This window comes from Stigmatopora nigra, chromosome 4 (assembly GCF_051989575.1).
Source record: "Stigmatopora nigra isolate UIUO_SnigA chromosome 4, RoL_Snig_1.1, whole genome shotgun sequence".
Lineage (NCBI taxonomy): Eukaryota > Metazoa > Chordata > Actinopteri > Syngnathiformes > Syngnathidae > Stigmatopora > Stigmatopora nigra.
In genome coordinates, this window is record NC_135511.1 from 9,621,171 (window position 1) to 9,636,661 (window position 15,491).

Below are 15,491 nucleotides of genomic sequence, written 5' to 3' on the forward strand. Positions count from 1 at the left end.
AATACACATTATTTCACAAATAAAATGCAAAATCTGAAACATTAAAAATACATATTTAGGATGTGAAGCTTGGACCTTGATCAAAATTGTGTAGAAAAAGCCTGCAAAAACAAATGGCATTAAGATCAAACATGCAGATTGCAATTTGGTAGCTTTGTTTCTATTCAGAAAAAACCTGGGAAGCATTGAGGTGTGCAGAAGCAGATGTCTTATATCATTCACAAAAAAATTGTTTCTTAACTGTATATTCAATTAGTGCTATTATAGTGTTATTGCTTGTTTAGTGAAATATGTACAAGTTATCAATGTGCTCATTGGACCGGAATCATCATTGAAATTGTTATATTTTGTTGCACCTTATGGTAAAAATGTGCCGTGTCTACAGTGAATAAAATTGGAGCCTTTTTTGTGGAAATTACCTCATTTTTCAGTCAGTTTGAATTCAGGTTTCAAGACCAAGGTGACAATAGCATTCTTAAAGATAGAAGTGCTTAAGCGATATTAAATGCAGCTCATTTCAGGGTTTAGGCACATTTCAGCATGGTTAACAACTTTCTACAAGCATGGAAATAAAAACTATATATATATTATGATTACTCTTATGACAGGTTTAAAATTAGGATACTTGTATATTGTTCAGATGTGTGATTTCTTTAGAATTAAAGGACATAGAGTATATGTCAATTACAATAATATAGAATGGTGCAATAAAAACTGCACATAAAGAGCATCACACCACAGCAACAGGGGTAAAAAAAAAAAATAATCAACAAATCTGGATGCCACGCAACAGTCCCAAAACATCCCAAAAACTTGAGCATGTAACCAAAGTTACACTTTTTATGCAAGAATATATAATAGTACCTTGTCTTATGGTATTCTTGAGTAATAAATTCAGAAGAACTTCCTCTATGTGGGAGATACTGGGTTTTTTTGTGTGTAAAATTGTGGAATTCAGATACAAAAACAAATCAAACCACAAGGATAAATCTGTGTATTTGCCTGGTAACCGTATTTTTAAATGTTTTTTTTTTAAGTATCTGAACAGATTTTTTGTAGTCCTTCGAGTAAAAAAAAGTAACAGCTTGTAACTTGGAAGGTGGGGCACTGTAATTAGTCAATGTATTAGCGTATTTACCATTACTACTACACTACCTTGTTATTTTTAATCTGACTGGAACCAAATAATGGTAGTATTTCAATTCATTTCACTAAGGCAAATTGTGGATGAGTTTAATTCTGGAAAAGATGATATTGCCAAATCTTACCTATAAAAGTACCAACAAACCCATAATAAAACCTTAACACTAACACTAGAAAAGTGAGTTTATAGAACTTACCAGTGAAAGCCTGTAGCTGTGTAAAATCTTACAGTAGTCTTTAAGTTTGCGAGGATGGTGGAGTCCTGTGCTCAGGAGTTTGGGGCAACCGGCAGTTGATCTTAACCTGCTTGCTCTCCTCTCGCCTTCCTTTTCCGTCGCATTTGTCCTTCTTCTGCCGACAAAGCTTCAACGCTCGAGAGATGAACACGTCCAGGTCAAATAAGCATTCCTTCTGCTTTACGGGAAGTGACTCATCTGGTTGGATGACGGGGGAGGAAGAACTGGTAGTGGAAAGCATTGCTGGAGGGAGAAGAGGAGAGGTGTTAATGGATGGAAGGAGGGAACAAAGAGAAGGAGAAGTCACAGGTGGGAAGGGGCTGAGTCTGTCCTCAACAGCCAAGTGGGGGGACTCCACGTCCAGGTCGTTGAAGATGGGGGTCGGGAGGTCTGTAGGCGTAAGTGGAACAGGTGGGGAGGATGTGTAGCAGGAGTGCCGCTCCAGAGATGGACTGGGACTGGGTGAGTACAGACGGGACTGGGTGCTCTCCACCCAGCGGGAGATTTCCTGGAATAAATCCCCAGTTCCCGTTCCTGCAACCTCGCCCTCCACGTTCACCTCCCTCATGTCCTCCACGCTTCCACCAAGAGGCTGGATAGGCCTTGGAGGGTTGCTGGTGTTACGCTTCCAGTGCGACAGATCCAAAATGAGGCGTGGTTCTGAGTAGTGCTGAGGTTTGCCATCCTGCCAGGCAATCCGATCTAGGTAGGACGGTGATCCCACTTTATAGTCACAAGAGCGGCCACAGTCTAGGTCGCCAAGGCCAAAACCGGATGCTCGGTCCAGTGAGGAGTGGGAGTACTCCATGTAGCGTTCAGCGGAACTGCTGTGGGAATATTTACGTGGATCCACCTTGAGGGAATGGAAAGGTAAAGACAACTATGAGGAACCTTTTCTAAATATGCATAATCTTTTGTAAGGTACAGCTAGCCATGTCTTTGTAATGAGAATCATTTCCAGTATCAGAAATTGTGGTACTCTTTTCTTTTTCTTTATTTTTTTGACTGCATCCTTTTATTATGTAAAATGAGGTACATGATGTGCACACATTTCAGTTCATCACTCATTTATTGCTTTTAAGGAATTATTGATTACCTGGGCTTCTTCTAGAAGTGACGAACAGCAGGCTCGTGGGTCCCTCTGCACTTCTTCTATGGTATTCTCCATATCCGAGGTCATGTAACCTGAAGGTATGCAGTGACACTTCCCACTTGCCTCGTGCCAGGACAAATCTGTTGACAAACTGTATGTGCAAAATGAGGAATGGAAAAAAAGATGATTATTGTTTAAGTGGCTGAGTTTATAAGGAGGGCTTGGAGGGATCACCTGTCCCAGTGGATGCTGGATGACCGGCTGGGACTGTTGCTGAGGTTGTGCCCTACGACCCGAATTTCCTCCAGTTCGTCCTCAATGCGGAAGGGGTGCAATGAGGTAGGCTCATCCTCAGGACACGAGTATTGGCGAAGAAATGAATGGGATAGCGCTGCTTCAGCTGTCAGACGGTCCATGGGGTTGAATGTCAGAATTTGCTCCAGGAAGTCCACAGCTGAGAGGAAAAGGATGACAAATGTTCAGGAATGTCAGTTTTAGTCATATGTCACCCATTCCATAACTTGTATTATTTCAAGACAATTTCATAATATTATAAAGAGTAAAAATGTTTTTCCATTCCAAATGGTCACTTAAATGTCTTTGCTCACCTTCTGCGTTCACTTCAGGGAGCAGCACAGAAAATGGCTTCTTGATTTTCCAGCCATGGTTAATACATGAAGGCATCACCTTGATAGCAAAACAGGTAAAAATGTGGTTGGTGCAGGATACTAGTAGAACAATAATGGCAATGATTTTTTTGGTAAATGATGAAGAATAAGAGCAGACACCTGTAGCAAGTCCTGTCTGTCCTCATTTCGAATCACGGGTACTGTGGCGAGAATCAGCTGCATCTGCTCAAGCTCGTGAGCTCCTGAGATGAAAATGAGAGTGACCAATCAGTACAATAAAGGACAGGCTAGACAAAACCACTTGTCTAAATGGCAAATTAAAAGGAAATCATATATTTATAGTCTGATTCCTGTACTTAAAAATATAGTCCTCATTTTACCACAATCCAATTACTGTCTAACATTTCGACATTAAATTTACTGCAGTAACGTCGCCATACCAGCAGAATGTGCTATCTTGGAATATTAACCACCAAGTAGTGCATTCTATGCATTATGCATTAGTGGGTTGAATATTTTCGACACTTTTCCCACAGGTCTCATCTTTCCTACATAAAAGTAAACAGAGCTTGCTTACATCAGCTTTGGCAAATATTAATAAAAAGAACAAAAATTCTTTTTTCACTGCTTTGCTCTGTAGATTGTGGAATTTAAATAACAATGAAAGATGACTAACAATAATAATAATCGGACATAGGCCCTGTAGCAGTTCAATACCCCCTCCCATATGTGTTCTCCATTGTGGTGTTTGGCAGGACAGTGGAGGTCAGATGAACTGGCAGACTTACTCTGAAATCATTGGTATTCTGCTCAGGCAATTACCAAGATTGCAGAGAGAACATCGCCCTGTCGTCTGTTCTGAACAAACTCTCTCAACAGACGCCACCTGGTGTAGTGTCATATAGCATTATGGATGTCAAAATCATCTAAGTGGGGATAATGGCATGTCCTAAGTGTTTTCAAAATTATTATTGTAATATCCTGATTTGGAAAAGAGTATAAGGGACAGACTATCACAAAAATAAGTCCGATTTTTTTTTGGTTTTGGGGGGTTGCAGGACTCAAATGTTCATACTTACTGAGCTCTACACTTATAAATCAGAGTGTTACCTGCAAAGAGCATGCGTCCAGTGAGCATCTCAGCTAGAATGCAGCCTGCAGCCCACATGTCTATAGCCTTTGTGTAGTTGTTTGGTGACAGAAGCAGTCGAGGGGAGCAATACCACTTGGTGACCAGGCCTTCGGACAGATAACCCTGTGGGAAAACAACAAGCAAAGCTTTTAGGAGACGATGTAATGCAGCTGTTCTGTTGTTCGAACCTTTTGGTGCAATCTAATGCAATGCAGTGGATATTTTGTCTGAATAACAAAGAAGCCTATGTGGGGGACTTCTAACAATGTTATTTTTTTTTATCTATTTAGAGACACTACTATGCCAGTGATTTAAAATGTTGGGTTCATTGTTTCTCATAACCTTGCTATTCTATTGTCATAACAATGCTATTTCTCTTCTTTTTTGGAAAAAGATTACTTAGCCTAGCTTTGCAATTCGTTGCAATTAACATAGATAGATTTTCTTATGTTTATGTTGTTATCATAGACATTCAGCTCAATGGAGACTCAAATATTACTTATTTGTGGGTTAATATGCATTGAATCAATACATTCTGTATCATTTACAGTAATCATCTTGATTGAACTAAATGGCTAGAATGTGTGGTTTTAAGTGGGTGGTAATCTTCTTGCTGTCATTATCCGCTTTTTCCCTCCTGCTAATTGTGACTTTATCTTGTACTTGGTGCGTTGTAATTGCTCACTTAAGTCTGCTAGGCTGTATGAGGCAATGATATATAGAAATGAGTTTATGAGAGATGTTCTAATGAGGGTGAGAAAAGATCTTTTTTAGTTCTAGTTGTGCTGTAGTATTACTTTAACACTATTGCAAATGACAACCTAAATACTTTACTCACATAGTTTAACACTAAACCACAACTTTTGATATCATTAGTGCAAATGATGTTCTCTCAAAATAAATTAATGCTTTTTCTCACTTTACTCGGTGTCATGCCTAAACATTTCCCACTTCCCTGCCTCCATTTGTCCTCTGCCTTTGCCCTTCAGCAAACACACCCTGGTGTGCACACAGCTGATCCGCTGTCCCGTGATCAGAGTTGGCAGAGCTCACCTTTCATCTCAAGTGCACGTACAGCTCGTCTAATGTTGCATCATTGGTGGTGATGAAGATGATCATACAGATCATAAGGTTAGGATGAGAAATAGTAAACCTGAGCATATACAGGTTGCGCCTGGAATATAAATATATATTCTGACCCACTCCAACCCCTGTACTGTATAACTAATTCAGCCTTGAATGCACCCAGCAATCGAAAGTAGCACATTCAGTCAGTGCCCTAAGAAGAACAAAAACAAGTGAAATTTTGAGGCCTTGAAAAGAAAATACAAAGAAAGAACTACTTTGAAAAACCCAATGACTTTCACTACATTGCAGAATATATTCTTACTAAATAGAGCTTAGCTATATATCTGAAGAAAAAAACTAAACCTGATAGAAGATGCACAAAGAAAGGATGGTGCCGAGTTTCTGAAAAGAAACCTAAGATGTATAAGGGTGAAATATAAGCCAGTATTGCAGTGTGCTGCTTGAGAGTACGTCTATCAGTCAGTGGAGGTAGATAGTCAGTAATTTGAAATGCTACACTCTATCCCGTCTTATCACGGAACCATTCCTGCCCCATAACAATGCTTCTTGTCCCGAATAGTACTTATCTCTTCTCTCATGGCATGACTGTTCCAGAGTGTAATGGAGAAGAATCATATCTTTTCAATTGCGTTACAATATGCCCTTCAGCGTGACTGGCTCACAAGTCAAAAGGAACAATGATCAGGGAGAAAAATCCAAGACATCCATTGTTACAATACTCTATGTACTAAGAATCAATCCTTCTTCTGCGGGCCATAATATTCAATTAGTATATATTCACTGTTTAATGCAGTCCAATAATGGCTTGAGCAAAATATGAGTTTAGTTCGGCTTACCTTATGAGAATAGTGTGGGTCAACTATCCGGGCAAGGCCAAAATCCCCGATCTTGAGCAGCAGTTGGTCAGTGTTGATGAAAATGTTGGCAGGCTTCAGGTCTCGGTGCAGCACATTGGATGAGTGGATGAACTTGAGGCCCCGCAGCAGCTGGTAAAACAGCAGTGTGGCGTGACCTAGATAAATAACAACTTAAGTCACATAACTTTCTGAGAATGTACCAGTAGATGTGTGATCGTTTTGGCAAACTCTTTGGAATCGATATACTTTATTGGTGTGGACCAGTGTTGAGATGGAAAAACTTTTATTAAATGATTTCAAGAAAAGGCAAAAGCGAGTATAAATGACCGTCATGCTTTCTTAGCGTATCTAATTATGTAACTAGAAAAATCCACAAGACAACAATAGAAAGTAATGTTTAAAATCAAAACATGACACTGAAATTAGTTATCACAAATCCAATTTCTCAAGTGTAAATGTTACCACTTCTAATTTAGATTTTGGAAAAACATCTACTGTATGCATGTGTGTATCTTTTATTGATTACTTTTTTTTAAATTAAAAGCAATGTAAAACAAAATAATAGCAGAACAATTCCTTTTATTTTTTATTTTTTACATAATGAAACCTGTCCTCTGAGAATTTGCAGCATCTACTAAGGTAAACGTACGTACCTGTCGACAGTGCTCCTTGCTCCAGCAGTCGTGCTAAGTCCGTCTCCATGCATTCCTGGATAACGTACAGCGCCCCAAGCTGGGCCAGGTCCCCAGTCGGCGGCCGTCCGTAAGGTGTCAGGACCTCATGTACCCGGACCACGTTCTCGTGATGCAACCTCCGAGTTATCTTCACCTCCCTCAACGCGTGCTTCACCGTGACAGAGTCACGCATGGCCAACTTTTTGATGGCCACGCGGGTTCCTGTGTGCTGGTCCACGGCCGACAGTACCAGTCCAGTGCCTCCTGCACCGAGGGGCCTGATGTCAACGAAATGGGCGCCGAGGTCAAAACCATGGAGGAAGCACGATGTGTCTTGTCTGGCCATGTTTGATGTCTCGCCCTGATTGGGAGCCTAGAGTTTAATGGCATAAAATAGTCATTTAGTCATTGAATTGAAGTAAAGAATCAAAAGGAATTTACAAAGATTTGAATATTATTCAACTAGGCCATTGAAACTAACAATTTCACATCACCCATTCAGATTATAAACCATTAATTCAATCAGGCCCCTAAACGAGAGTAACTTAAGCAAAAAGTACCGTAATACAACACCATGCGCATTTCAAAGTTTAGAATTGGTCAAATTCAGTTTACCTTTAAAAGGTACATTCTAAAAATTTCTAAAAGTTTAAGACTATTCAAATTTAACACCGAGCTTGACTTTTCATTGGACTTCCAATCAGATTACACATAAATAAAATGGATTGCAACATTTCCATCAAACTTGAATGACTTGACATACATGATTTCCACACATTGGTTATTTCAATCTCTACTGGATACTCACCAATGCCTTCCAGTTATCCACATCATAGAACAGCTACTATTTTTTCTTCCTCTTCTTCCATTGTGGTTCATTCACAGGGTTTCTCCACAACAGAGATGTGAGATAATTACATTATGGTCCTCATGTGTTTGATTCCCTCATATAATTGCTTAATGCAAAATGGTCTTGGGTGGGTTTCAGCACTTTACTTGTGAGCATCAGTCAGTCGGCAGCCAGCATGTTACCGTGGCTGCAAGAGGGAAAGGAAGATAGCAACGTTGCTGATGTAGTGCCTATATTTACATGTGTTAACATTCGCACATCAATGAAATGCTGCTGCAATGCAGAGCGCTGCCAGGCGCACTAGAGCCAACTCGGATGAAGTGTCTTGCTCAAGGGAACAATGACAATGTGCAAACGCTGCAGTCAGATTATAAGGTCCTTCAAAGTACGACCTATGTGGGTTCCAAATTGTGAAACATTTTTTCCCCATCTGTAGCTTCAAAAGTATCTTAAGTAATTTAAACAAACACATCAAGAGCTCAAAAACGTTACAAGGTGAAAATGAACTAAGATTAAATATAAATTGCAAAGATGAACACTTAAACATAAAATGATAAAATAACAAATTAAGAAAAAAATATTCAATCAAAAATCCCAAATAAGCATAAAATAAAGACATTTTAAATGAGAAAATCAGAATGTTAAGAATAAAAAAGAAAAAATTAAACATCAGAATCATTAATCATTACAATTTAGCAAATATTTGATTAGACTGAAATTTATATATATTTGTGTTTTCAAAAGTTAAATATTTTATTCAAAATTGAAAGGCATGAAAAAACAAAAACAAAAGTAATATATGACTATAGGAATAAAGTCATTTCAAATTAATGATCGAATAAAAAATTTTAATATACACTTTTGTGCGCTCCCAGTCTATAAGAAAGGCAATAGAATAAAGAGAGGCTACATATAATTTAGCGGTGCTGGGTGTAAGGCGCAGCTCCAGACGACTTCATAAATAATGCACCACCACTGGAGATGGCGCTTTGTGTGTGCGCTGTATGTGTACGCTTGTGTGAAGGTCTGATATAAAATATAAAAAATATAAAATTCAGGCACTCTTATTTGCCAAATGATTTCCAACAAGCAAATTTCCAAAATGTACATAGAGTATTTTCTTTATTTTTTTTCCTTTTTGTTTTTTTGAGAAAAGCACTTCAGATTTTTCCAATCGAATCATTTTACAGGGCACTTAAATATATCAATGTACAAGTAAAAAGTATAATGAAACCCGTCCTCTGAGAATTTGCACCATCTACTAAGGTAAACGTACCTGTCGACAGTGCTCCTTGCTCTAGCAGTCGTGCCAAATCCGTCTCCATGCATTCCTGGATAACGTACAGCGCTAACGTACAGCGATAGTCTCACTTGACTATCAAGTGTAGCAATGTTGTCAAAGGAATTCACCTTTTTCTTTTATGTATACTGGCTTTATAGAGCTGTGTGTATGTGTTTGCATTATATCCCCTAAAGCATCATGTGAAGAGGTGGGAAAAGTGCACCAGTACCACCAAAGCCAATTATTCTAAGCTTATCCGGAAGAAATAAGTTCTCACCTCGCATGAGTGGCTGCACAATACTACACTCCCAAAGGGCAGGATTAAAGAGGGAAAAACAGCATCACACTCACCAGAGCATCGTGCAGCCCATCTCCCGTTTGCAGACAAAAGATCCGGAGAACAAGATAATAAACAGATGCAGACCTGGTAAGATGGGGAGGAAGTGAACTGAGAAAACACGTCTCTATATCAATTTTTTTCTTAAATGGTGGAGGTACCGTAAGAGCAGGTTAGCAGTCACAGAGTGAATCCAAGGATGATGATGATGATAAAGCAGCAGGCTACTCTGGAGCTGAGAGCCTGAGTGAGGCTGCCCGGAGGACCCTGAGAATAGGGAGAAGAAAGCAAGGGGAGCCAGAGGGAGAGAGAGGAGAGGGAGGGGGAGTGAGAGAAAGGCAGTGGGGGATCTTTATAAAAACACACAGTCACATACACACATGCAAGAACACACCGGCTGCAGTTGATGAAGTACTGTACCCTTCTCTCATTTCATCTTTTCCCACAATTCCATCTGCTCAGTCAGGGAGTTTGTGCAGCCACATCAGCATCATGCAGACAGTATGACCTCACTTGAACCTTTTCCTGCTTGTCTTTTTCACCCAATAGGATAGAATATAACTGCTAAGGTTCATGAAGTACACACACAACAGATTTTCCATAACATTTCAAATTGTAGTGTCTTTAAAAGAGCGGTAGTGGGAAAACCTATACAGTAGATATGGCCAATTAATGTTTGAAAAAAAGAATTTGTATGTGAGATTAAAAAGTGTGTGATGGATCCACCATACACAAACAAAAACATGCTAAGTAGCATTGTTGTCTACTTTTACTGAAAGATAGACCAGATAAGTGTGACATAGTTCATGCACAATGTTAGTAATGTATTGTGGAGAATCCAATATTAAAACAAATCTGTGACTATTCAGTGGCATTAAGTCATGCATTTGCCAACTACTGTGTCACATGCAGGGAATCTGATTGCTGTATGGTAGATGATACAGTATCAGGCCAGTGAAAGGCAAGACTGATAGGGCCCTATGCTACGCACCACTGTCATCTGCCCCAGGACAATCTTCCAGCCCATCAGCTACACTTAATCAGCCTTTATCAATGGGGTTGGGACAATCAATGTTGTCTTCAATGAGGTGTGGAAACCTTTTGCCTGTAGTCTAGTGTATTTCCGTTCCACTAAAAGTAAACATTTGTTACATCAGTTGCTGAAATTTCCCAATCTATGGTTAGCAAGTTTTTTCACTTAAGTTGTTCTTAAGTTCTTCAAAAGCACACTGTTGTCTTATATTATTCACATATTTGTAATGTCATAGGTGTTTCTTACCATCCACTGGTTTTGCTTTCAAAATAAAGAGCCTCATCTGCACCATCTTTAGGAGGATCTGGTCGCTGCACCAAATTCTTCAAAGGTTTAATTTTAAAAATCTACTTTTACACAACCTGCAAATATATATCATAAAATATCAAGACTACAACAAAATATATCATGTAAAACAACCTTCTTGAATTTGATGTGAAATACTCACTTTATTATATTTTAAGTGAATAGAAAAATGCAGCACGGTAATATATAACATATAACTCCTAAAAAAAAATTAGTCTCCTGATTAAAAGGAAAGCTAATGTAAGTTAGTACAATCAAGTAGGCGAAAAAGAGAAATTAGGCATCATCACGGTAGATTCCAATTCTTTCAGTTGACTAAAAATTTCAGAAGGCGAAGCAACTTAAATCTACGAGTAACTGTTAAAAGTCCCCTTAGTAAGTCCATAGTGCAGATGAAACTAGAACTGAATACCTACTTGATGCAATATAGAGTTCAGCCGAATGCAATAAAGTGACAGTGACATTCATGCTAGACTGCTTTTGACACACTTGACATTAGTTTGCAATGGACATGCCAAAACAGTAAAGGGAAGAAAAAAATATGCATGATGTGGTGTAGTCATTTTTTCCCCCCGTTAGGCATAAATAGGCTGGTAACCACTCCTCCGGCCACCACTCTTACACGCAACCACACAAACGCTCAGCATCCCGAAGAACTGCAAAAAAAAAGGAAAAATATTTCTTAAGTGTTTTGCGAACCACCAGATTAGATATTCAACCATAACATAGCATACAGACACTAGCAAACATCTGCCCAAACAAACATTTTCTGACAAAGTGTATATTAAACGAGACTACTGATAACTGCAGATGCTCAACAATTGATCTCATTCATTTATATGCGAGTATGGTGGAGAGTCAACATAGAAATGTGCAATTGCACCTATGATTGAAGTCTGTTTTACGTGAATGGTACTAACAATCCAGATTCATTACCTTGATGATAGCGAAGCCAAGAACAACAAGCATGGCATATTTTAGCACGTGCATTAGCAGGTTTTCCAGTTTGACTTCACAACCCTGAAACGAAAACAACCCTCAAATATTATTGTCATGTGTCATCTCCCCATATGACGACAAAAAAATGTCTAGCAATATTGCTTTCACCTCTAAATTGAGCATGTTCAACTGGTCCAGCCTCCCAGTACACGATATGGTGTCATTTTTACAGCAGGACTTGGGCACTGTGCCGTTGTGGCTCTGGTACCAAGTTGTGTTGAACCAACTGGTGTAGTTACTTACACCACAGCATTGCAACTGAAAAATGCGAAAAAGTTGTGTTGAACCAACTGGTGTAGTTACTTACACCACAGCATTGCAACTGAAAAATGCGACCTGTTTAATTGCAATTTGGACTATCATGCAAACAAGACAAAAATGAGTCCATATGAAAAAGAAACTGAAAACAAAAGGGGTTTGTGGATTATGGAAGTGCAAACCTGGGTCTGCAAGTTGTCCACAGTTGAGGTATCACTGCCATACTTTGAGAAGGCATTTGTCATGGAATTCTCCAGTTGACCATTGATCTGTAGACATGTGAAATAAAGAATGTCTTAAAAAAATAATAAAACATCTCCAAAAATGTTCTCCTCAATCTTAATGATTGCATCAAACATCAATTCTAAAATTTTAATATATTGAATATTCGAACACCATTCTAATATTGAACTTTCAGAGACTGAATTTTGTGTAATTTGCTTGTTTTGCCTTTCTACGGGTATACTTAGGTCTCCTCCTACATCTAAAAAAACAATCATGGTCAGCTGAGTGAACACTAAAATTCTCCAAAAATGCAATTAATTGTAAGTGTGATAGGTTTATTTACCATTTGCCCTGCAATTGGCTGGCCAACTAGATTAAACTCATAGGATGCACTTGTACTTTTAGCACACAGTTTGAGAGAACTCACTTTGCCTTGGTAGATCAGGCTCAGCACCAAAACAGCTACTTCTGCTGCAAACATCACCATGATGATCAGAAAGAACTACATAACACAAAGGGGAGGGGAAAAAGGACATTTCAGGTCAGATTTACACAAGGTTGCGATATCACATATTTAATGTTGGGCACTTACAAAGCTCAACCCCACTTTGGACTCTCGAATGGTGGCGCAGCATCCTAGTACGCCAAAGGCAAACATCAAGACGCTGATGCAGATGATGACCACAGCTGGGATGAGCACATACTGATGCTCATCCTGGACAAAGGTATCATAAGTGCCAAAGCTATTCAATATCTGGGCACCAACATAAGCCAGGCCAGCACCTGCAGCCTAGAAAATGGGGAAAAAAAATTAATACAGGCTTTTTTTGTAGAAATGTTTGGATATACAGTGGTATCTTACAAAATTAAGTCATTACATTTCTTAAATTGAATTTTTCACAAGTAGATGCATTTAAAATGTAAAATACCTAATTCATTCCAACTGGTCCTATATCCCAAATTTGATCTCCAAAATCCCTTAAAAAAATGAAGTCTACCAAATTTGTATGAAATGAGTCCAGAAAACAGAAACCAGAAGAAATGTTTATACCATTAAAATTAAGACATGAAAAGACATTTTCAAAGAGGTGGAATTGCAGTACAAAGGAGAGGAAGGTAAACGATTGGCATCCGACTAAAGAAACATACACACTGATATAAACAAACAAACAAAAACTGACAAACTACCCAACTTGAAATTATGTTACACACACAAGAAAAGAAATGATGTGTTCCAACTCAGTGACCAAAGAGGGTCAACAGGCACATGAATCAGGAACTCAATCATTTCTAAGTAAAGCTTGTCAAGTGTAGCCTTCAGAGCATCACTAAGTAGTTTGTTTTTTTCCATATCATCTGTTGTTTCCCGAATTTCTCGAGGGGAAAAGCCCAATTAATGACACCATGACGATGTGACATGCATTTTAACAGCAGATGTGTGACTAACAACAGTGCTAAATTTGACTGCCACATTGTGATTGCATTCAACCTTTAAACAAATGCATGAAAAAGAAGAAGTCATGATCAAGTGACGCCGAAGTCACATTCAGTATATTGGATTTATCTTTCACCTCTATCCGGCCTTTATTAGAATGGGAGGAAAACATTACTAAATGTTTATGCATTCTAATGGTGATTTGTCAAAGGCGATCAATCCCTTGTCTTTCCGTTGGGCCACATGACTCGTGTGTCTTAATCACTCCAAAGTCATGGGAGTTCTCACCCTCTAATCTTCCAAAGAAAGTCTGATCTGAAAAATGAGGCAGCATAGAGGATTTTTCCCCTTCCCAAGTAAGAGGTACAAGCAGCAGCTCAGTCTAGAATGTGGTGAAATCCACTTGCAATGTCAGACAAGCGGAATGTTTTTGGTGGGTTGCAACTTACTGTCGAGCTATGAGTCAAGGATATGTTGTGCAACAGTCACTCTACCCTTTTTTTCTTCATTTATCAGTAACTATTGAATAAAACAAGCCATTTTTGGGGGAAGGGCCGTGCTACCGTCTGTTCACAACCTTGAGTTTTATTGACAACAGACAAACTTCATTGAAGTGAGTATCAACATAATTGGAGTAGGTTTCAAGATACTGGACAGGGCATTCTTGTGATTTTATTTTAAATACATGCAGATATGTCCCACAAAACAGCAGTAAACCAATAAAAACTATCCGGGAGATGGGAAACCTACTTTATTGACCAGGTGGACCCACAACACTACAAATATTTTCATTCCAAGAACCGAATATTACACACAAGTGCACTTGCGACAATACCCGCATCTTTTCCCAACCACACTAATGTTTAAGCGACTATTTTAACAAAAAATAAAATTCTCAAGTTGCCGGTTAACCTTCACCATAAATGTGAAGAATACAATTACAAAAAAACAAGAGTGGAATCAGTTAAGATGATTGAATCAAAGCAATTGACTTTCAACACCAAAAAATAAAAACACGCACAATATTATTGGTCACATAGAATCCGTCCGTCTGAAGGTATATAATCAATCAAAACATTGTTTACAGCGTCCAAAACAACGCACTGAAAGGGAAAGTGGACTATATACATGTGACGACGATATTAAACGCTAAAACATGAAACGCCATCATTGTTTTGGCCTTCATCTAAAGCCCGAAATTGTTTCTGGATTTCTATTAGGTAATGTATTAAAACGTGGCAATTAAAAAAATCGCGTTCGAGGTCCACTTGCTTGACACAAGCGAACTCTAGATTTGGAGGAACTATGGAATTATGAATAAAAGGCAAATTCGCTGAAACAAACGTAAGATCGTATCCCTTACCCAGAAGACAAGGCTGATGAAGAGTAGAACCGTCTTGGAAGTGATAATGCCGCAATCCATTTTGTCTCGACGGCGGTCAGTGGGCAAGTGATGACCGCCAGGGAAGCGGTGTTATCGGGCGTCGCTCCTTTAACCTTTGGATCTCGAGTCACGAGGGTTCCCGAAAGCCGAAAGTCGCTTTGTGGCGTCACTCAGTCACGTGGCCCGGATGTAGTGGACGATGAGGGATGCAGAAACGCCCCCTCCTGTTGATTCTTTCATAGAAAAAATAAAGATTACTTCAGTTCATTCTTTTTGAATCACTTTATGTCATCAATAGGTGGCCAGCCTATCGCAGGACACAATGAGACAACCATTCACAGTCACTAATACTCAGGGGGCAATTTGGAGTGTTCAACCAGCCAACCGTGCATATTTTTGGGATGTACCCGGGAAAAAACCCATGCAAGGAGAACATGCAAACTCCACACAGGAAGGTCCACTCTGGACCTGGGATAAAACCCTCAATCTTAGAAGTGTGAGCCAGTGCACGAACCACTCATTCACCGTT

General features: G+C 39.1%; 2 protein-coding genes across 2 annotated transcripts; both read right to left on the reverse strand.

Annotated features, from left to right (window-relative positions):
* Positions 1 to 773: 773 nt before the first annotated feature.
* LOC144195744 (mitogen-activated protein kinase 4-like) lies at positions 774 to 10,689 on the reverse strand. Its single transcript, XM_077715565.1, has 12 exons — positions 10,602 to 10,689; positions 9,484 to 10,453; positions 9,337 to 9,409; positions 7,662 to 7,890; positions 6,833 to 7,226; positions 6,159 to 6,334; positions 4,212 to 4,356; positions 3,261 to 3,343; positions 3,081 to 3,159; positions 2,707 to 2,926; positions 2,476 to 2,623; positions 774 to 2,232 (listed from the first exon to the last, which is right to left on the reverse strand). Exons 5-12 carry the CDS (start codon positions 7,197 to 7,199, stop codon positions 1,381 to 1,383), a joined length of 2,070 nt encoding a protein of 689 aa, XP_077571691.1. The 5' UTR covers positions 7,200 to 7,226; positions 7,662 to 7,890; positions 9,337 to 9,409; positions 9,484 to 10,453; positions 10,602 to 10,689; the 3' UTR covers positions 774 to 1,380.
* An 87-nt stretch (positions 10,690 to 10,776) lies between these two features.
* Positions 10,777 to 15,149, reverse strand: LOC144195746 (tetraspanin-36-like). Its single transcript, XM_077715566.1, has 7 exons — positions 14,942 to 15,149; positions 12,736 to 12,933; positions 12,571 to 12,645; positions 12,101 to 12,187; positions 11,769 to 11,918; positions 11,598 to 11,681; positions 10,777 to 11,317 (listed from the first exon to the last, which is right to left on the reverse strand). The coding sequence occupies exons 1-7, from the start codon at positions 14,999 to 15,001 to the stop codon at positions 11,237 to 11,239; spliced, it is 735 nt and encodes a 244-aa protein (XP_077571692.1). The 5' UTR covers positions 15,002 to 15,149; the 3' UTR covers positions 10,777 to 11,236.
* Positions 15,150 to 15,491: the final 342 nt, after the last annotated feature.